Source organism: Petaurus breviceps, unplaced genomic scaffold (genome assembly GCF_028583685.1).
Source record: "Petaurus breviceps papuanus isolate PSGF00001 unplaced genomic scaffold, PetGlider_PUasm1.0 91041, whole genome shotgun sequence".
Lineage (NCBI taxonomy): Eukaryota > Metazoa > Chordata > Mammalia > Diprotodontia > Petauridae > Petaurus > Petaurus breviceps.
The window spans coordinates 14,611,394-14,634,019 of record NW_027187400.1 but is presented as its reverse complement, the minus strand read 5'-3'; the positions used below and the strand labels follow the sequence as shown (position 1 = coordinate 14,634,019).

The 22,626-nt window shown below is 42.8% G+C and overlaps 1 protein-coding gene across 1 annotated transcript in view; it reads right to left on the bottom strand.

The window, feature by feature from the left end:
* Positions 1-4,849: 4,849 nt before the first annotated feature.
* EMC1 (ER membrane protein complex subunit 1) overlaps positions 4,850-22,626 on the bottom strand; it is a 40,205-nt gene continuing 22,428 nt past the window's right edge. The window contains exons 15-23 of the mRNA XM_069079154.1: positions 22,205-22,354; positions 20,359-20,520; positions 19,568-19,687; positions 15,802-15,939; positions 14,788-14,961; positions 14,102-14,312; positions 12,697-12,781; positions 10,265-10,394; positions 4,850-10,120 (exon numbers count right to left, since the gene is read on the bottom strand). Coding sequence (XP_068935255.1) covers positions 9,941-10,120; positions 10,265-10,394; positions 12,697-12,781; positions 14,102-14,312; positions 14,788-14,961; positions 15,802-15,939; positions 19,568-19,687; positions 20,359-20,520; positions 22,205-22,354 — 1,350 coding nt within the window. The 3' untranslated portion in view covers positions 4,850-9,940. The remainder of the gene's footprint in view (positions 10,121-10,264; positions 10,395-12,696; positions 12,782-14,101; positions 14,313-14,787; positions 14,962-15,801; positions 15,940-19,567; positions 19,688-20,358; positions 20,521-22,204; positions 22,355-22,626) is intronic.

Sequence of the window (22,626 nt, the reverse complement as noted above, 5' to 3'; positions counted from 1 at the left end):
TCTGAATGAATTGGCTGTTAATGACATGAGATTTGGCTTCAAGTTCTGACTGAAACTAACTGTGATCTTAGGCAAATAATTTTATTTATTACTGTCACGGGTACACCAGCCTTCCAGTCACCTGGACTTACAACCAGGGCGTCATCCTCAAGTCCTCACACTTACCCCTCATAATCCAGTCCTTTGCTATGTCCTGTCAATTCTACCTTCTCAGCATCTCTCACATACAACCCTTTTTCTCCTCTCAGGAGGAGGTCTTAACACCACCACCCTAGTACTGATCCTCATTTTACACCTAGACTATTGCAACTTTCTGGTTGGTCTCCCTGCCATCCAGCCTCTACTTACAGTAGCTACCAAAGGGATCTTCCTAAAGTACAGATCTGACCAGCTCTTTCTCTCTCTCCTCTCTCTCTCTCTCTCTCTCTCTCTCTCTCTCTCTCTCTCTCTCTCTTTCTCTCTCTCTCTCTCACACACACACACACACAGTTAAGAAACTCCATTGACTCCCTATTATCTCTAGAATCTTTTAAACCCCTTCCTAACCTCAGCCCTTCCCATCTTTCCAATCTTATTACACCTTCCTTGCCCCACAACTGCTACAGTTCAGTGACATAAGCCTTGCTGTTCCTTGTTTGCACAAGACACTCCATCTCCAGACCATACATTCTCATTGGCTGCCCCTTTTGCCTGGAATGTCTTCCCTGTTCATCTCTAATTTCTGACTTCAAGTTTCAGCTAAAATTTCACTTTCTACAATCCTCTTTTCCCAGTCCTCTTTAATTTATCCTGTACATACTTTTGTGTGCATAGTTTATATGTTTTCCCCATTCAATTGTGAGCAACTTGAGGTCAGGGACTGATTTTGACTTTATATCCTCAGTTTTTAGCACAGTGCCTGTCACACTGGCACTTAATAAATACTTGTTTGTTGGACCTAACTTTTAAGAAATAAACAGGAGTTTACACTGGGTTCCAAGATCACCAGTATTTTTTTTAATAGGAAAGTAATGGAAAAGTAACATTGTCAGAAATGATTGAGGAAAATTACAGGACTAAACCTGAGGAGGGGAGACCACTTAGGAGACTGTTGAAGCAGATGGCCAAGAGGTATCAAGGGTTTGAACTAAAATGGTGAACATGAGTTGAGAGGTGTTAGATGCAAGAGATGATATAAAAGTAGAAATGGCTAGCTTTGACAAATGATTGTCAAATTCATATATGTGAAAAAAGTAAGAATGGGGAGTAAAAGATAGCAATGAGCTGATGAGTTTCTGGAAGAGAGGGGATCTATGTGTCCGGGGCGTATGGGTGTTCATGAAGGACTAGCGTCTCTGCTGTGAGGGCTGCTCATCCACCTTTGGTATACACCTGACACTCAACTCTCACCTGTGACTTCAGGAAGCTGTAAGCTTTTCCAAACCTTTTTGCCCCTCCTCAGACCCCTCATGGTTCCCACCCACTTACCCTCTCAGTTGAACTTACTTTATATTTTACTGAAAAAATTGAAGCCATTCCCTGAGAACTCCCTTTTCTCCCCTCCTCCTAATCTTATGTAACCCAGATGCCTTCTGCTGCCACTATCTCTTTCACCTCTGTCCCACGTGAAGTGGCTCCTCTCCCTGCCAAGGCTAACTCCTCTTCATTCCATCCCATCTTCTCCAACATATTACTTCTATTACCCTCACTGTCACTTTTCTTCAATCTCTCCATTTCCTGCTGCCTACACACATGCCCATGTCTTCTCCATCCTCAGAAGGTGCTTACTTGATCCATCCATCCCTGCTAGGCACTTCCACTTCATTCCTCCTCACTCTTAATTCTGTTATTCAACTGAAAGTGTTCTCTCAAAAGCTACCAAATCTAATGACTTTCTCTCAATCCCTTTCTTGACTTCTTTACATCCTTGGACACTACTAAGCTCTCCTTACAACTCTTCTTCTTACAACTCTGTCTTCTTCAGGACATTATTCTCTCCCTGTTCTCCTTTGCTGGATCTGCCAGTGAGTGTCCTGAGGGGCTCTCTCTTGAGCTTTCTTTCCTTCTCCCTCTACAGTTTCACTTCTTGATCTCATCAGCTCTTTTGTTGTTGTTCAGTTTTCAGTCCTATCCAACTCAATGCCTAGTACATAGTAGGAGCTTAATAAATGCTATTGACAGACTGAGCTTAAAAGTGGCAGTCAGAACTCAAACTCAGGGGCAGCTAAGTGGTGCAGTGAATGTAGAGCACTGGCCCTGGAGTCAGGAGGACCTGAGTTCAAATTTGGCCTCAGACACTTAACACAAAACTAGCCATGTGACCTTGGGCAAGTCACTTAACCCCAATTGTCCTACCTTCCCCTCTCCAAAAAAAAAAACCCTCAAACTCAGATCTTCTGGTTCCAAGGGTGTGGTCCCCAACTGCACTGTAGCTGTACTACTCCAAGTCATCTACACATTTCTGGAGTGATTCTGAAGACATCTGAGAGTATTCTTAACATGTCTTATTTATAGTTGACCTAGAGCACCAGCTTCTAATACTTTGTAAATATCATCCTTCAGGAGTACATCCAAGGACTGAGCAATGACTTCACTAGACTGATAGCCAGAGGGGTAAAAATACTCACTTTAAACTTAAATGAATTGGGAAGTAAGTGAAGAAACTAGAAAAGCCCTGCTTTGGCCATCCTGTTACAGGAAGCATAGAAAAAGATGTCATTAGACACTGCACAACTTGAAAAGATTCAGTGTTATCTTTTTTAGTTTCTAAAAATATTTCCATTTAATTTCAAAGTACTTTTAAGGCAATTGTAAGAATAAATTACTAACAGACTCAATTTGTGTTTCCAGCACCCAACAAAGGGCACTTATGACCAAAATCTAAATTAGTAGATCTTAAGCTTGGTCAGGTTCTATCAAATTAGAAAGGTGCACCAGCCAGCTAGCAGAAGAGGAATTATTTGAGGATTCAGCTAGCTCAGTTCCAAGGGGCTCACTGCCAGAAGGCTGACAACCAAATGAAATTGCTTGGCCACAGAAATTCAAAAAAGAATATCTACTAAGGGACTAGTATCAGTGAAAACACAAAAGCCTTGAAGAGCCAAAGAAGGGGGCAAGTTTGGGAGGCACAGAAATTCATAAGATCTTCACAACTTCACCTTGCTTTAATTACAGAAAATAGGGCACAACATTTGACATCTTAGTCATAAGACACAAGGGCAGGTGGGTTTACCACAACTTAAAAAAAAAATTAAGTACCATAAGATCATTTATTGGCATTATTCCATATTATTTTAGCAAATGAGATAAAGTCCTAACTTGTAAATGGTGGCATGTGTCAAATTCTTATCAATCTTGACAGAAGCAATAAAAATGAAGGCTTACCAGTATCTACCACATGGTATCCAAGACAAGACATTTACTTTCATATTAGCAAAGAAACTAAGTAACACTTAGAAATTGTAGTCATCACATTCAGAAACATGGTCGTAAATAGACACTTAACAGTTTTGCACATTTATATAGGGCCTTTTGCAGCTTTTCTTCTCAACAACCCTGTGGGGTAGGGAATAAAAGTATCATTTCCCATTTTGTAGATGAGGTCGTTGAGGCTCAGATATGATAACTAACTTCTCTAGGGCCATACAGCTGAATAATATGTCAGAACAAATCTAATAACTCCATTTATGTCACACTGGCAGATGTCAGAAAACCTTTAAATGTAGTATTATCATAAACAGAACTGATTGTCTACTAACACTCTCAGACACCAAAAAGGCTTTAAGTGACCCAGAAGAGGACTTTCTAATTAGGAAAAAAATACAAATCCAGGAAAACATCCCAAAGGCAAATAATGCTTTTTATAAGGAACCTAAGAAGTACATAAATGTTAACATTTCTAAGATCCAAGTAGTTTGAAATAATGCAAATGTATGTATGAAAGAATGCTAGAAAAATGGGGAATATTCAACTTCATGCTGTGGGTGATATTTCTAAATCTGCTACTGTGATGTGAATATTTTTCCAACTTTGTCATTTTAACAGCAATAAATGAATTTGAGAAACTAATAGTTAAGTCTGCAGGCAGGGAAAGAGAATGAGCCACATAAATACATTATGGAGTGGAGAGCATTAAGACTTGTGTCAAAAGCAGCCACTAGTCCATCTTAGAACATCAAAGAACTAGTCTTTAAATTGATGGCCTTGTGGTCAAGTATAGTAGAACTACCATTTTGGCAGACTGATGAAGAGACTATAAATTTTTTAATTTTAATGGTCTAGCTCCAAGATAGTTGTTTTTTGATTTGAGTGCTTCAAAATGTTAAATCTATCACTGGAATTAAGAGGATCTTGTGGACTAATTTAATAATTACTAAATTCACTAAAAAAAGAACCTAGTGTCTAAATTCCTGGAGATGTCACCTAGGCCTGGTTTCCTCTATTACTACACCCCTAAAAAAACACAAGCCACACAGGAATGAATTCTGTACATTTCTCACCCAGCTCTCTTTGAACATAATGTACCTTAGATCAAGGAGGATCGATATCTATCTTGTTTTCCTTCTAAGTGTTAATCCATTCATTGAAAATTAATTTTCAAAAATAGTTTTTATTAAGAAACCATAATGATCTGGTTAGAAGTGCTTCCCTGAGCACATGAGATAAACATCCTATGCACAGAACCTGACCCAGTGCTTCAAAACTTTTAAACTGACATCTTTTCTTACAGACATTACAGTTCAGTTAATAATGGTCTTCACTTCTTCAGAGGAATCCTCTTTTCTTCTGTTACATGCATTCCTGAGTTGATGAGAAAGATGTACTCATTTTATTAAAGGCACCTCACCAACCAAAGAAAGACACATACCAGGGCTAGGCAAGCAATCAACTTTTATTCAGAGACCTGTCCAGGGTACCATCACTTTCACCAAAGGGACTGTATTAGCAAATTTGGCCTAAAGGCCCAAACTCACAGTAGTATTAGGGCACAATTGCTGGGACCCTTTCAGATAGCAATTTCAACTGCCTGAGGACACAGGAGTCAAGGAAATCAGTCTGTTTCCATAATGTGATAGTGCCTTTTTTCAGAAGCCAGGCAGACAGGAACAGTAAACAATGTTAAAATCTCTGGAAAAGGGGAATGACAAACTCAATCAATTATCTACTATGCCAAGTGCTAATTAACCTTATATCCAGGACTGAAAATAGATAATGGCATCTCTGCACATGCATCATTCCTCACCTAGGATAACAGGATTTAGGACTGGAAGGACCTTTACAATCATCTAGCGCCACCCCCAGGCCTCTCCTCCAAGCTCCCCCCAATTTGGTAGCTAACGATACTGCAGCCCAGGGAGGGGAAAATAACTCGCTAAAGGTTACAGAGCTAATAAGCATCTAAGCCAAAATCAAAACCCAAGTCCAGGAATGTCAAATCCAAGTCACTGTGATCCAGCTGACTAAAGCCTGCTCTGGGTGAGATGAAGAAATCTGGGGTAGCTTTCAAGGGGCAAGAATCCTTTCTTCTCTAAAATCACAGAAGATGGCGGAGTAAAAGCACGACCCTCCCGCGGCTCCGGCTTCCACCCTCCCCAATCCATGTAAAAAGGGGACTCTAAACAAACTTTGGAGCTGTAGAACCCACAAAATGACACAGAGAAGCTAACCTCCTGCTGAGAACAGCCCGGCAGGCCGGCAGGACACTCTGGGAGCCGAGCCCAGCACCACGCCGAAGCTTTAGCCCCAGGGCGGGCCTGACCAGCCGCCAGCCAGAGGGACTCCAGATCAGCAGCAGCTGTGGCCGTTTCCAGATTTATCAATACATAGATGCGAAGGACAAGGTGAGAGGCCAGTGCAGTCTGGACTTTGGGACCCAGTAAGTGGGAGTGCGAGGCTTTTACCCCCGGGGCGAGAAACCGCTGAGACCGGCACAGCCTGCCAGCACCACATGGCGGCTTCAGCTCCTGGCCTGCAGAGTGTAGGGGGACCAAGCACCAGTCTGAGGGGTAATCGCTCTTGCTTTAACCTGCTTGGATCTGGATTGCAGTCTAGGGTGGAGGTCCTGGGGTGTGTGTCCATCTTGCCAGAGCGTGTGGAGACCTCAGAGAGGGCACCCATCTAATACCTCCGGCAGCTGAGAAAACCCCAGCATTTGGGACGAAAACTCCCCTGTCTGGTGGCAGAGTCCTACTGTGGCAAAAAGCCCAAAAGTCAAATCATTGAGTGGCAAAATGAGCAGGCAAAGGAAACAAAGCAGACAGAAGATTCCAACATTACACTCCTATTTTGGGGATAAGAGAGAGCAAGGCATGGAACAGGAGGAAATCAGTGAAGTCAGAACTCCTGCACCAAAAGCTTCAAAGGAAAATACAAGCTGGTTACAGGCCATAGAGGACCTTAAGAAGCAGATAAGAGAAGTGGAGGAAAAACTGGGAAGAGAAATGAGAACAATGCAAGAAAATTATGAAATGAGAGTCAACAGCCTGACTGAAGAAAATAATACCTTAAAAAACAGACTGACTCAAATGGCAAAGGAGGCTCAAAAAGGCAATGAGGAGAAGAATGCCTTAAAAAGTCGAATTTGCCAGATGGAAAAAGAATCTCAAAAGCTCACTGAGGAGAATCATTGCTTCAGAATTAGATTGGAGCAAATGGAAGCTAATGACTTTATGAGAAATCAAGATGCTGTTGAACAGATCCAAACAAATGAAAGAATAGAAGGCAATGTGAAATATCTCATGGGAAAAACCACTGACCTGGAAAATAGATCCAGGAGAGATAATTTAAAAATTATTGGACTGCCTGAGAGCCATGACCAAAGTAAGAGCCTGGAAAGCATCCTCCAGGAAGTTCTCAAAGAAAACTGCCCTGATGTTTTAGAACGAGAGGGCAAAATAGAGGTTGAAAGAATCCACCGATCACCTCCTGAAAAAGATCCCAAAAAGAAAACTCCTAGGAATATTATAGCCAGGTTCCAGAATTCCCAGATTAAGGAGAGAATATTACAAGCAGCCAGGAAGAAACAATTTGAATATTGTTGAAACACAATCAGGATAACCCAGGATCTGGCAGCTTCTACACTGAGGGATTGAAGGGCCTGGAATGTGATATTCCGGAGGTCAAGGGAGCTGGGATTAAAACCAAGAGTCACCTACCCAGCAAAACTGAGTATCATGTTTCAGGGGAAAATATAGTCATTCAGTGAAATACAGGATTTTCAAGCATTCTTGCTGATAAAACCAGAGTTGAATAGAAAATTTGACATTCAGATACAAGAAGCAAGAGAAGCATGAGAAGGTAAACAGGGAAAAGAAATCATAAGGAACTTATCAAAGTTGAACTATTTTTTTTTAAAGCAATTGGGGTTGAGTGGCTTGCTCGGGGTTACACGGCCAGTTGTTGTTTCTGGGTGTGGTGCTGAGTGTCTGGGCCCGGATTTGATCCGGGTTTTCCCAGCACTGGGGCCGGTGCTCTTGCTTGCTGAGCCACCTGGCCAAAGTTGAACTATTAACATTCCTACATGGAAAAACAATAATTGTATCTTATGAAACTTTTCTCAGTAGTTGAAGGGATTAGAAATATAGATATATGTCTTTATATGAGGGTATGCGGGCATATGAATACATATGTGAATGTGTGTATATATGTTTACAGGTATACATAGATAGAGGGCACGGGACCAATTTAACAGGAAGGGATGATACTTAAAAGGTGAAATTAAGAGGTGAGAGAGGAATATAATGAGAGGAGATGGGGAGAGACAGAGTGGGGCAACTATCTCATACAGAAGAGGCAAGGGAAAATGGTTACAATGGAGGGGAAGAATAGGAAGGCAAAAGAGAATGGGTCAATCTTATTCCGATTGAATCTGGCTTGAGGAGGGAGGGAAATACACACTAAATAGGGGATCTCACCCTACAGGAGAATAGGGGGGGAAGGGGATGTGAGGGGGGATGATGGAAGGGAGGGCAGGCTGGGGGAGAGGGAAGTTGGAAGCACCCACTTTTGAAAAGGGACAGGATCAAAGTAGAGAATAGAACAAGTGGGAGGTGGGATAGGAGGGAGGGAAATATAGTCTTTTACAACACATCTACTATGTTATTGTTTTGCATTAGCCGCACATGTACAACCTATACTGAACTGCTTGTCTCCCCAGTGGGGGTGGGTGGCAGGGGGGGAAGGGAATGAATCTGGAATTGAAAGTTTTAAAATCAAATATTCAAATATATGTATATATATGTGTGTGTGTGTGTGTATATATATATATGTATATATATATATATATATACTATTATTAATACCATCTTACATGTTATTAAGAAAAAAAAAGATACAGGCACTGAGGCATAGAGATCCACTGGAAAAGTTGAAACGGGTATGGGAGAAAATATGGGAGAGAGCAGATTGGAGGTAGGGATATCCTGTGGGACTGCTGTTTTGGGGGGATGGGTGGGGGAAAAACGGGGAGAAAATTTGTAACTCAAAATCTGGCGGAAATGAACTCAGGTCCTCCTGACTTCAGGGCCAGTGCTCTCTATTCACTGTATCACCTTGCTGCCCCAATATAAGACAGTTCTGAAGGACTTATGATGAAAATTGCTATCCACCTCCAGAGAAAGAACTGATGGAGTCTGAATGAAGATCAAAGCATACTTTTTTAAAACTATTTTTTTTGTGTGTGTGTGGGGGAGTTTCTTGATTTGTGTTTCACAATAAGACTAATACAGAAATATGTTTTGCCTAACTGCACATGTATAACTAGTATCAAATTGCTTCCCTTCTGAATGAGGGAAGTAGGTAGGCAGGGAATTTATAACTCAAAATTTTTAAAAATGAATGTTAAAGATTTGTTTTTATGTGTAATTAAAAAAAATAAAATATTAAAAAAAAAATAAAATCACAGGTACCAGACAATTCAGGACTTCAAGAAGTGTCCCTCAGGATTCAGTTTGGAAGAGCTGTTACATGTCTGGTATCTACTTGTGCCTGGTATTTCAAAAGAAAGACTGTATGGTTAAACCACAATAAATAAAAGAGAAAAATAAATTGGAAAGTTTGTTAAGTAATAATTTATACTGTGGATGTTTCCCCAATTTGAACTACTAGGAGAGAAGACAAGAGGCTAGGATGGTCCCATAAAGACGACATTCACAAGCTACCATCCCTATGCACTTACAGTGCTAATGTTTTATATTATAATTGAAGTTAAAATATGTGGGTTCAACTTTGAAAGTGGGGAAAGTCAGGAGAGCTGGGGGGGGGGGAATGTCAAGTTGGTGACAATTAAAAAATGAATTTTACATAGTACTCCAAAGTTTACAAAGCACTTTCCATATATTATCTCATTTGAGCCTCACAACAACCGTGAGGTAGGTACTAGAGGTATTATGAGCATCCCCATTTTACAGATAGGAAACTGAGGCTCAGAAATGTTAAGTGACTTGCCCATGGTCACAAAGCTAGCAAGTGTCAGAGGGTGGGTGTGAACAGACAAGTCCAATATTCCATCCATTATGCTGGCCAGGCTGACTCTCAGAAACTAGAAATTAATCCTTAGAGCATTCCTCCCCCAACCCCACTCACCACCCATCCACCCCAATCCTATGAGTAAAATCTAGCAGAAGGAAAAACAACCCAACAGGTTTGGAAACAACGGGGGGAAGGAGAGGAACACCGCTGTTTAGGGCTTGTCAGAGGTGGGGATGAGGGAAATCCACAAAGGTTTTTCCAGACTTTAAATACAGGTAGTAAGTCTCAAGTCCACTGTGAGATGCCAAGTCATGTCTCTTGGAGTTCATCACAGAAATCCACCAAATCCTTGGACAAACTTTGGCTGAGCTGAACTTCCTAGGCATTTCCCAAAACACTTCCTTGCCAGTCTGTCAAATCACATCGGTGGCTTCTGGTCTGGCTCATGACACACCTCCTCAATGTTCCATCTAAGGACACAATGTGTCTTTCTTTACCGCCAAGCACGATTCAAAAGCTTCACCTGGGCCAGTCTCTTTGTGATCATGGTGGCAAAGACCAAGCCAAAAAGGACACTGCTGATCAATACATAGTCATAGTCGTCTTTCAAGACATCAAACTGTTTGGATGGGTAGACGCGGGTTTGGTAAATATCTAGCCCATATGCCACAACCTGGGGAAACAAAGGAACCCAAGCTCATTAATAACAAAAAAGTCACTCCATGTTTACAGTCTTAACAGGGACCATGGGTCAGAATCAAAACAATGAACAAACTGAACCCAAAACAGCCCTAAAAAAAAAAAAGGCTGTACTCACCAGACAGGTGGACTCCAGGCCAGAAGGGGCAGTATAGATGCCTCTCATTCTGGAGATTGTCTGATTATAATTGATGAACCTCTCAGCGTGGATCTGTACATCTGGAGAATATGGGATCAAATTCTCCTCTCTGCAAAGCATCAAAGTAAAGTCAGGATAACACTGAAAACCTCTACCCAATCCAAATAATTCTCCAAGGCCATGGGACAGCCAAATCCTCCAGTCTTGGTCTAGTTTGCAGTAAGCATTCAAGAGTAACCTCCAGCCTTGATTTCTCCCCTGAAGTGCTAGTTCCACAGGTCTGAATACCTTCCAGATAGTTCTCCCTGGCTGGCCCACCTACCCTCCAAGCTCACTCATCATTTTCCCTCCCAAAATCTACTTTCCCCCCCCTACACACACAACTTCTGTCGATGGCACCAAGATTCTACCAATGAGTGCATCACCCAGGTTCAGAACTTAAGGCTCTTGTTTTTCACTAACCCTGATCTTCCTCATTCACTCAGTGACCAAATTCCTGTCAATACCACCCCCTTTTCTAAAAGCTCTTGCATCTTCCTTTTCCACAGCTACTACCCCAGTGGGGACACTCATTTCCACTCTTCTGAAATACTAGAATAGCTTTCTCACTGGTCTCCCTATCTCAAGGTCTCTTCTCTTTCCAATCTAACCTCACAGTCACCAAAATAATCCTATTTATGTACAAGTCTGACTAAGTCCCATCTTTTACTCAGAAACTTTCTTTGGCTGCCCTGCCTATAGGGTAAAATACAAACTCCTTCCTCTTCTGGCATTAGGGCCTTTAACAGTTTGTTTGAAACTTACCTATTCAGCCTTATTTCACACTACTCTCTCAAAGTCACCCCCCACTTTCTAAAGACCAACTGGCCAACCCTTTTGTCTCTCCTTCCACCTCTAGTTTTGACCATTCTCAAAACATGGCACACGCTCCCTCTTCCTCTCTGCAAATAAAAAGCTTTCTCTCCCTTCAGAAGCAGCTTGGGGCCATCTCTTCCATGAAGCCTTCTGCTCACCCACCTCTACTCCCAACCATGGAGACCCACAGAGATTCAGAACTGAAGGGACCCCTGAGGCCAGCTGGCCAACCCCTAATTTTATAGATAGGAAAAGACCCAGGGAAGTTAAGAGACTTGCTCAAGGTCACACAAGTAGTAGTGGCAGAGGTCAGGCCCCAAACCAGAGCTCTGGCTCCATATCCAGCAGTCTTTCCATGGCACTACGCTGACTCTCACTCCTCACAATTCTCCCAGAGAACTTTATCTGAATTTTTCTTCTGCTGTCATCACATTCTACGTCCCCTATTAGGCCTGGTCCTCATCCTCTAGGTTACACTGTCATGTTCCATCATTGTATCCACAGCACCTAGCACATACAGTTCACATTTCTATGACACATATCTAAGATTTATTCCAAACTTTTCTTAAGTAACTCTTTGAACTAGGTGGCCCTTTTTTTAATTCCCACTTTACAGACAAAGAAACTGAGATTCTGAGAGTGTTAGTGTGATTTGCCCAGGATCACACAGCTAAACCGGTAAGCCAGAATTTGAACTCATGTCTCCTGATGCTAAATCTAGTGTTCTTTCTATTGCACTGAGATGCCTCAGATAATAAGCAAGCTTTTAAAAAATGTTTACTGATTGAGATGCATTAATTTAAAGTGACAGGGACCTGAGGGAAAGGAGCAGCCTGGGAAATGATATTCAGTTCTGCATGAGCAGAAAAACAAATAAAAAGGAACAGCAGCTGACTGGAGGAATAATGTTTATATCATCTGAAGTGAAGAAAATATTACACAAGTCACCCTGGGGTAGCCAGCATGAAGAAACAGAAAGAATGTCACATTTACAGGAGGAAAAATCCATGTTTAAATCATGACTCTGATGCTTATTAGCTGTGTGTGAGATCCAGGACAAGTTAATTCATCTCTCTGGGCCATGGTTTGCTCATCTGTAATGGGAATAAAAATGCTTTCGCTACCTACCTCATAGGGCTTTTATTGAAAAATCACTTTATAAAACTATGAAAACAGGAGTTACAGAAACCGCTATGACCCATAAGCCAACACCTGCCTCTTTCCCATTTTTTCCCTCTGAAATAGTGCACAGCCTTAATCTTTTTCCCTGAAAATCACATCATACCACTTTTTCTCTATTGAATCCATTTTCCCTCCTCTTTTTTTTTAATCCTATAGTCACCCTAGTTTTAGTATTTTCTGCTTCCCTTCAACCTGGATGAGCAGAATTTGGGATAAATGTGAAAAGATATCCCAGAAATGGCATGTAAGTACAATTTTACAGCTGATCAATTTCAACGACCATAGGTGGCCTACCTATGTGTAAGAGACTTCTATTAAAGTCAGTGTTTGCAAGTCAGGGCTCACTAAGGGTTCCATGGGTTTCCAGGTCTCACCTGCTTTGCTCTGTTGGGATCTCAGGACGTCGAGGATCCAGCAGGGCCTTTGGCAGAGAGAGAATTGCTCCTGAGGGTAGCCCAACTGCAGAGAAAATATATTAATGAAATGAGCAAGTAGTTTCATAGTTCTGGCATAGGTCTAGTTACAAAGCTTCCCAATGGGAATCTCTCGTGGTTTGCTGAGAAACTAGTTCAAGGAAGAAATCCTAATGAATAGGGAGTAATGTTAACTGCAGAAAAAAAGTCCTGTTGAACAGAAAAGTCCAGAAAGTATCTGGATCCCTGTCACCTTCTGCCCCTCCCCTCCCCTTATCCATGACCACAGTCAAGAAATGCTTTTCTCCATTAACCACTAAAAGGTAGGACCCCACTTCCACCAGCCAGGTGGCTCCACCTATCCCTGACTGGGTAAAAGTGAGTTTAAGTAGCATTGGCCCTGGACAGCCCAAAACCTTTCATCTGCATCCATCTCATGAACAAGCCTTCAGAAAGGGTGAGAATTTCAGGTGAAGAATTGATTAACATCTCTCTCTTCTCATACATCCAGAATAAACAAAATGCAATTTCTTTCCCAGATTTGAGAGGCAAACTATTTCATTTTAAAGGAAAAAAAAGGAGAGTTGACCAGCTTCTATAAGTTACAAAGTTAGCCTAAGGTTCTTTCTCTGATGCAAGAAAGCCTTCCCTGATAATTGCAATTAACATATACATGATGCTTTATAATTTACAAAGTGGTCCACCAATTATGACCTGCTCCACCAATGTGGAGAATAATTTGGAACACAGGGCTACAAAACTGTGCATACTCTTTGACTCAGCAATACCACTACTAGGTCTGTAGCCCAAAAGGATCAAAGAAAAAAGAAAAGGATGTATATGAACACAAATATTCATAGCAGCTTTTTGTGGTGGTAAAGAATTGGAAATTGAAGAGACGTTCATCATTTGGGGAATGGCTGAACAAGTTATGGCATATGATTTTGACAGAATATGTTTTACATGATTTCACATATATAACTCGTATATTGCTTGCCTTCTCCATGGATGGGGGAGGGGCTAGAGGGAAAGAGAGAATTTAAAATTAAAAATTTTTAAAAATAAATGTCAAAAGTAAAATTTTTTAAATAGTTCAAAAAAATCCTCTACCATCTCACTTGAGTCCAACCTATAAGGAAAGTGTGCAGGTGTTATTATCTCTACTTTACAGATGTGAAAATTGAGAAACGAGAAAAATGAGTAAAACTGAAATTCCAATCCAGGTCCCCGGACCCCAAATCCAGGAATCTTTCCTTTATACTACAGATGCATCTCACTACCTCCTCACTCTTCAGGAAATGGAAATTCTGCTCTGACCTTTGTTCATTCAATCCAGTTCTACCAGGGTCTCTCCTAAGACACTCACTGAGTAGATGGCGACTAGTGATGCCACGTTCTGTGATGGTGGCTTCCATGGCACTGATGGATGAGGGGAAAATGTACGACTGCTGGAGGACCTGGGGCAGCTGCGGGCGATCCAGGGAGCTAAAGGCCGTGGCATTGTACTGCTCTGTCCCTTCGTAGAGCTCCAGCACTGTAAACTCATTACGGCGGGCCTTGGTGTTCCAATACTGGTACTTGCAGGAGAAGGAAGAAATGGTTTGTGATCTGAGGGGATGCCAGCCTATCCCAAGGCTGCTGATTAACCCAACTGGTCAAGAAGGTTGAAAAATATGGTGCCCTGCTAAAAGCAGAGATCAGGGAAGACAGAAAAAAAAAACACAGCACCTCCAATGCCCGACCCTTTGCACTATCTAAGTTTAAAGATGTATTTGCTACCCAAGCCCCCCAACAACAGCAAGGAAACAGTTCTTCCCCAGGTTTCTGAGGCACATGCTAAGAAGGAGTAAAATTTATAGGTAACCACAGAACAATTAGGTAAGTGAATCACTGGGTTTTCAGAGGGAAAGCGGGACAGTGACTCATCATCCCTGAAGCCAAGGAACCCTGCGCCTCCCACTTCCACAACATCTAGTATTCAAGAGCCCTATCTCCAACCCCTAAGCTCAGCCACAGTATGGAGAAATGCTCAGTGTACCAGTCATTCCTTACCACTACCCAGTTCTCTGAATGCACAAGATGGACAGGTCCTTTGGCTTTCTTCTGTACTGAGGAATGGACAATGCGTCCTGTGACACCATCAATGAGGTAGATGCCAATAAAGGTGCGTTCATGGTGCAAGTCTGTGCTCTCTGTCACCACAGCCAGCAGATTGGGGTTCAAGCTCTACAGGAAAGAACAGAAAAGGCTCATGTCAGGTCATTATGGGACCAACAATCTTCATGAGGTAAGCTGAAGACCCTTCCCATTCCTTTGCTAAAAGGCAGATGGGGATGAGATGTCCTGGTTCAGAAACAGGTGCCACAGATCATCAGTACCACACTAAGATAACGCTAACACTAAAACATTGAAGATATCACTTTGGATGATCAAAGACAGTACTTGAATAGGACTCTGCAATGTCCCTGGGTCACGAGAAACATCAATGATTAAAGACAGCAGATGGAAGCAAGTTGCCATTTTGAAAGATGATCATAGAAAATGGCTTTTTCTGCAGTCCCTTGGTCTTAACCCTAACACCCAGGTGCTGGGCATCCTTGTTCTTCTCCAGTTTCTGATTGTCTTCAGTGATCTCATGGATACTCCCTCCCTCCACTAAGGCAGATCACAATACGTCTGTACTTAATAGAGAGTCTTCATGAGTTGTGTAGACAAAAAACATTAAGTCCCTTGGTGGCCCACTCTCTGATTCCAAGTGTCTCTGAACTTAGCTAGGCTGGTCCTTGGACAGCACAGGCCCTTGCACAGAGAGTAGTTAGTTGTCATGCCTTATGTCCTCACAGCACAGCCTCTGAGTGCTGAGAGACATCTCCCCATCCCCTAAGGATGAATGAGAAGAGGACCTAAGTGCAGAAACATGCACCCTATTATTACCCTGTGTCTTTGATCTGCGCAGAGGACACAGCAAGAAGGCCTCTGTCCTCCTCCCCTCACCACTAGTCAAAGTACTGGAGCACAGCTGTGGAGATGGGCACAGGTCAAGCAACATGTGCCTCCCAAGAGTACCTTGTAAAGCACGCTGCGGTCGCCCATCACTCGGCCTTGCGAGTGCACGTGCTCACTGGTCCGCTTGCCCTTCACCATCACTATCCTCTGTACCTCTGGGGGAATGGTCAGCTCCCAGCTCAGCTCTGTGCTCAAGTCCTGAGGCAGGGAAAGGGACAGTTAGTTTTTCACTCCCAGAAGGTCACAAGTAGAAGTGGTGCCTGTGAGACAGCGTGCTGCCACTGTGGAAGTCACCATGGCTTATGATGGTGGATCTTTATTCTAGAAAGAGCAGGAATCAATTCAAAGAATTCCCCAAATGACTGAGTCATCATTAATAATGATATCACGTTTATATAATGCTTTAAAGTTTTCTTTTGACACAAGTTTTGTCACCCCCACTTTACAGATGAGGCAACGGAGACTCAGGGACACTGGCTGACTTATTAAAGATCAACCAATTTGTAACAGCTTGATACAAGATTCAAACCCAGGTGTCTGACTTGACGTCTAGCAGTCTATCTGCTACCCCACGCAAATGAAAACCACCATTTACTAACAGAACTTATGTTTCTTTAGACCAAGGGTTCACAGACCTGGGGTCTGGGAACTTGAATGGGAAAAAAAAAATTACATATGTATTTTAATATAACTGGTTCCCTACCCAATCCTAGTTTTTTTTTTTTTGTATTCAAAACCATTCTTCTGGGAAGGGGTCCATAGGCTTTGCCCAACTGCCAAAGGGAGCTAGGACACAAAAGTGGTTCAGAATTCTTGCTTTAGACAAAGGCTGTATCTTAGAATCAGAACTAGGAGTCTCTAAGGCATGCACATCCATGCTCTACAAACTCTGTATGCTTTACATCACAGAGTTCAAGTATATAATGATGACAACTTATATTGTTTTATTCCAGAATCTTCCTATAAAGGCAAAAGAGCTCACCCACAAATGCCAGGAGAACAGCCCTGTCAAAAAAGAGGGGAAGAGACAGTGGGAAATGGTAAGAATGGAAGGGAACAAGAATTTATAGAGTCCCTACAATGTGCCAGGCTCTGTTGTAAGAGCTTCATGAATACTTAGATCATCTGGTCCTTACTACAACCCTGGGAGGTAGGTGTTATTATTATCCCTGTTTTACAATGACTTGCCCAGGGTCACAGAGCTAGTACGTGTCAAAGCAGGATTTGAACTCAGGTTTTCCTGACTCCAGGCCCAGCAGTTACCTCTTGGTGGGTTATGGTATACCACTGAGAAGGAATTAGAGACAGATAACTGACTTGTTCTCTTCTCTATGTTGTCTCAATCCAATATTTGAGTGGTTTGGGTCACTGAGCCTGACATGCTTCTGGGGCTGCTAAGGAGAATATGAACTCCTGCGACCAGGCCAGGAACTGCCTATTTTGGTTTGGCCTCGTATTCCCAGCATACAGCACAGCCCAGGGCCTGCCATCTAGTAAGTGCTTGTGGAACCAAATCAGGACAAGCAGGATCTGAGGAATGAAAGTTGGCATTCCACCAGTCCAATCCCTCTCTTTACAGATGAAGAGAGTGAGACCCAGGGAATATCAGTAACTTGTTCAAGGTCACAACGGTCAAAAAGAAAGAGTTGGGATTTGAACCCAGATCTTCTGACTCTTACTTAAGCACTCATTCTCCTAGGTCAGGCCTGTCCAACATATGGCCTGCCAAAGGATTTTGGGCAGCTGTCACGTGACCTACAACCAACCATCATCAATCTGTCTCTAATCTTACCTGTCTGCAGTCTGAGGACCTTTACAAGTTGTACAGGTCTGTCCTAGATCATGCTATCTTTTACAATCCCATATAAAAATATCTTAAAATTCCATAGTATTAGTGTAACAATTACCTAATTATGTGACACTCTAAAGTTGATAAAGTACCTCATACACAATATGAGTTCATCTAATCCACACAGTGACCCTGAGTGACAGAGGGGCTACTGTGACCTCCCCCCCCCCATAATGGTGAAGAGACCTGATGTTCAGAGAGGTCAAGTCCTTGGCCAGGGTCACACAGTGTCTAAGGAAGGCATCTCCCTCCCCCCCTGATCTCCCCACTGGATCCATCTCCCTTACTGTGCCATATCTGAGCTCAACTATGTTCAGTTTACCACTCCTCTGTTACATCTGAGTGTCCTATGCACTACTAACACTTTAAGAGTTAAGACTTCAGTATTACTTTGAAGGAAGAATACTCTGCTTTTCACATCAGGATGAAAGTCACACATTTTTCCAGCAAGCCAGTTCCTAAGCTACCACTATTAACAGGTGGTACCAGTGCTCTGGGAAGGGTGGTGGCATCCTCAGCGGGCCTTAGTGACAATGAGCAGATACACCTCTGGTTTATATAGTTCTACTCCAGGAATCATTCCTCTGTGGTAGCTGATTATTGGCTCAGTTCATTCCAGTCCTGTGCTAATGAGACCAAGACCTCAGGTTTGTTTCCCATGTACATGGAAGCTTTGCTCTTTCAGAGACAAACCACAGCCCTCACCTGGCCCTATGGTCTCACAAATATTTGCTGCAGCTAGGCGCCTAGGAAGGACAAGGCATGGTCATTACTCATTATTCAATCAGTCATCAGGAAATGACTAAAACACAATAAAGGAAAAATAAACATGCAGAAACTTGTTAGGGAATGATAAAGAGTTCAGCAAAATAAGGAAAACACACACTGAATAAAACTGTACAGAGCGCTTTCAGTAATGCAAATTATTTTGTTACAATTTGTATCATACTAGTTTTCCAATCAAATGTGTGGATTTTAAAGTTTTGAGATTTACTCCCTGTTTTCTTTGTCAAGAATGTTAATACATTTATAAAAATTTTAAAAAGAAAGAGAACAGAATGGACCATGCCAAGTCTAAGCCAACTCCTAAAAATAACCCAAAAGATAAGATATTAAGTAACACAGAGAAGGCAACCTTAAGAGAACAACATCACAACACCATGGCTGAGGGAAGAGTGAGGGATAAAAATGTCACAATCATGTGTGCTTTAAGGTTTTCAGAACACTTTCCAACAATGACCAGTGAGGGAGGTAGTCTAAGTATTAGCTGTTTTATAAAAAGCAAACTGAAGCCTCGAGGTTATATGACTGTTTTTACAGTCCCACACAGTTAGTATCAGGGTGAGTATTAGAAATCAGGGCTCTTAATTAAGTTCAGCAAAAATAAATTATTATTTTCTTTTTTTAAAGTTCATATCTTTTTTTTTTTGGTCTTTTTGGAAGGGGAAAGGCAGGGCAACTGGGGTTAAATGAGTTGCCCAAGGTCACACGGCTAGTTTTTGTGTTAAGTGTCTGAGGCCGTATTTGAACTCAGGTCCTCCTGACTGCAGGGCCAGGGCTCTATTCACTGTGCCACCTAGCTGCCCCCATATCTTGTTTTTATAAAAATAAATCGCAATTATATAATTTGTTGGAGTTATGATCTTTATTTTGATTATTTATTAGTTAAGTTTATGATCATTTTAAAAAAATGGTTAGATAGATTAAAACCTATCAAAGATCAAAGCCTACACCCTCCTCATGCTAGGTGGAGAGTATTATCTAGTAAAAGGTGGCTCATTATTCTACCTCTAGACAGAATGCAAATGACCATTACTTCCTTGGATAGCAGGAAAGGAGTAGAGACTAAATTCTGGCCCAGGCTGATGGCACTTTTAAAAATCACCAGTTAATCTGGCTCCCATCTCAGTTCATCAACACTGCACACAAACACAAGCACACATGGGGCTCTCCTCAACAGAGAGGGCTCTTTTCTACCTTGCGCAACCTGAATCCAGACAGTCGGCCCCGTTCTGAATCTACGAGATAGAAGAAGATGGAAGGCGCCATCTCTTGTAACTGACGCAGGACATTACGGCTGGCGGGGAAAGCTGTGACCTGGGTAGAAGAGAGTAAGGGAAAGCCAGAGCAATAAGGCGAGGTCGGGGGCGGGGGAGGGGATCATCATTCTCTATGTCCATTTCCCTAGGGCTCATTCTCATCTTCCCTTCAGGGATGCCCTTATTCATTAAGAATGAAATATTGATTTAGGTGAAGTAATGTAATATGAACAACAGCCACAGTTATTATAGCTAATTAAATAATATTAACTATAATAATAATTAAAAACAGCAACAAAATGAGGATAAGAGGGTTAATAAATGCACCAATAAAAAGAGATGCAGAAGCAAGAAAGTGATTTTGTAGTAATTTTGTTAAGTTAATAGTAACATTACTAAAAAATAAATTGTATATTATTCTGAGTTTTCAGTATTTCACCTTTTAGCTGACTATTTTGCTGATGGTTAATAAGCTTATAACAAAAAAAGGAACACACAAGATGTGAGAAGGGAACATTAGCTGCTCCACTCAATTTGGGGCCTATATTTGGTCATGTTAATAAAAACTATCACAACAGAACTTTAATTAAGAAAAGGTGCAGGAGCCCAGAGTCTAGTCAATCACATAATGTGGGATGAGCCAGGAGTGCAGACCAAGAGAGGCTGGAACTCCCAGGCCAGGCAGACCTGGGGATGAGCCCTTGCCTTGCCCCAGATACCACAAGATACCTTATACTCGTCATCAATCAGCAGCAGTGCTTTGGCGTAGTCCTGATCCATGATGGGCAGAAGCAAGGCTTGCAAGATGGGCCGCTTCAGCACGGGAGGAGCCACCTGGCTCCACTTCCCAAAAATGGGGTTGAAGACATATAGAGAACTCCTTCCTGTTTCCTAAAACAGGTCACGAAATTTGTAAGAGCCTATTTGAGGAGAACCCCACCAGCTTCCACTGCCAGCTCCTGCTCCCCAGAAGTTATTTCTGGGCCTTCCCCCCTTCCACCCCCTCTCCCCTGCACCAGGGCAGCTTATCCAGAAGCTGCAGTTTCTACTGCAGCTCCTGCTCCCCAGGAGGTCCCAGGGCACATTCACTAAGAAAATGGCCACATGGGGCGGGGCCAGGTGGCTCAGCAAGTACCGTGTTCCCCGATAATAAGACACTGTCTTATTATTTTTTTTGGACAGAAAAACACCAGAGGGCTTATTTTAATGAACATTGACAGCAATTTTAATAAACAGGTAAATGTGAACAAAAAAATGTACTTTTATTCAATAAGCAAATCACTGGGGAAGAACAGGATGACGCGCTCACTGCTGCAGCTCTGATTGGATGCAGCTCGGAGCGCGGCTTGCATTTCACGGGGCGGGGGGGGGGGGATGGTGCATACAGAGGGTACCATAATGTAGCGTGTAGCGCAGGGGATCACCTTCACTACAGCAGCAATCTCAATAGGGCTTATTTTCGGGGGAGGGCTTATTATCGGGGAAACACGGTAAGAGCACCTGCTCCAGTGTTTGGATGACCTGGGGATCAAATCCGGGCTCAGACACTCAGCACCACACCCAGAAATAACTGGCCATGTAACCTTGAGCAAGTTACTTAACCCCAATTGCTTTAAAAAAAAAAAAAGAAAGAAAATGGCCACACACACACATCTGAGAAAGAGGCAGGTCTGTCTCCCTTAATAAAAGCTCATAATTCCACTGGGTTGTAAGAGTTACAAAGCACTTTCTTCCCAACTCTATGAGGCACACTATCCCCATTTTTACAAATAAAGACGTTCAGAGAGGTCAACTAATTTGTCCAAGGTCACAAAGCTGGTGTTGGAGCCCAGACTTGAGCCCAGGGTTTCTAACCTTGAATTCAGCATTCTTTTCAATATGCTGCATTCCTCCTCCTAAAAAAGTAATACTGTGTGACCGTGTGGAGTAGTCACCAGAGGGTCAGCCCTGGGATCAGGAAGACCTTGTTTCTGACCTACTGCTGTGTGGCCATGTCCTCATTTAACCTCAGTGGCCCAAGCAACTTGAACATTAAATTACAAAAAGGTGCTGATCTGCATCTGTGGAGGGAGTTTCCATACCAGGAGTTCTTAACATTGATGAAATAAAGTCTCTTGAAGAGACAGCATTATTCCAGCCAGAGGCTCAGAGTGCACACTACTTAAGTGTGAGGTTACAACTATTTTATAATGTGATCTGCCAAGAGTCACAGAGCTGGTACATGATTGGTAGGAAAGAGCAGAGGCAGTGGAAACAGTGTTGGCCCTGGAGCCAGAGTACCTGGGTTCAGATCCTGGCTCTGCCACTGACTAGCTGTGGAACTGCAGCCAGGTCCCTTCACCTCCATGGGCCTCTGAGGCCCCGCCCAGCCCTAAAGCTCTGGTCCCATTAAACCACAGCACTCATCCATACACTACTGAATAGTTGCAGTGCCATAATAGGTAGGAAAATGGTAAACAGGTAGAAGAAGCAGAGATTTTGCTCCTGCATGACTTAATCTACAACTTCCCACACAAGACAAAAACCTCAGGCACAGGGGGACAGCCCCCAAGTTGCCCAGGGATGCAGGGCTCACCTTGTCCTTCACGAGCAGAATGCATTGTGGGGGGTGGGGAAAGTGAGCTGTGGTTCTCTGTACCATCAGCTTGAAGGAGGAGTCTGGATTGATATTAGGCAAATACTGCTTCCATAGGATGGTGCCCGAGCTGCTCTCGATGCCAAAGAGCTGAGGGAGAAGCACAGTTACTGGACAAACAGCTGCAAGGCCAGCGCGGTTGATGGATGCCTCCCTCTCCCTCTCGGCCCTCTGAATATGTGTCCCTCTTTCACAGCCCCACTCACACGCTGCCTCCCCCGGGTGCCCTTCCCAGATCTCCCAGAGCACTTTCCCTGACATGTCTCTAGTGCAATGTGGGATGTTGCCACCCACTGCTTCCCCCTGAGGCCCGCCAGGCCCAACCTTACTCCAGGGCAGTAGGACCCATCTTTTATCCAAGT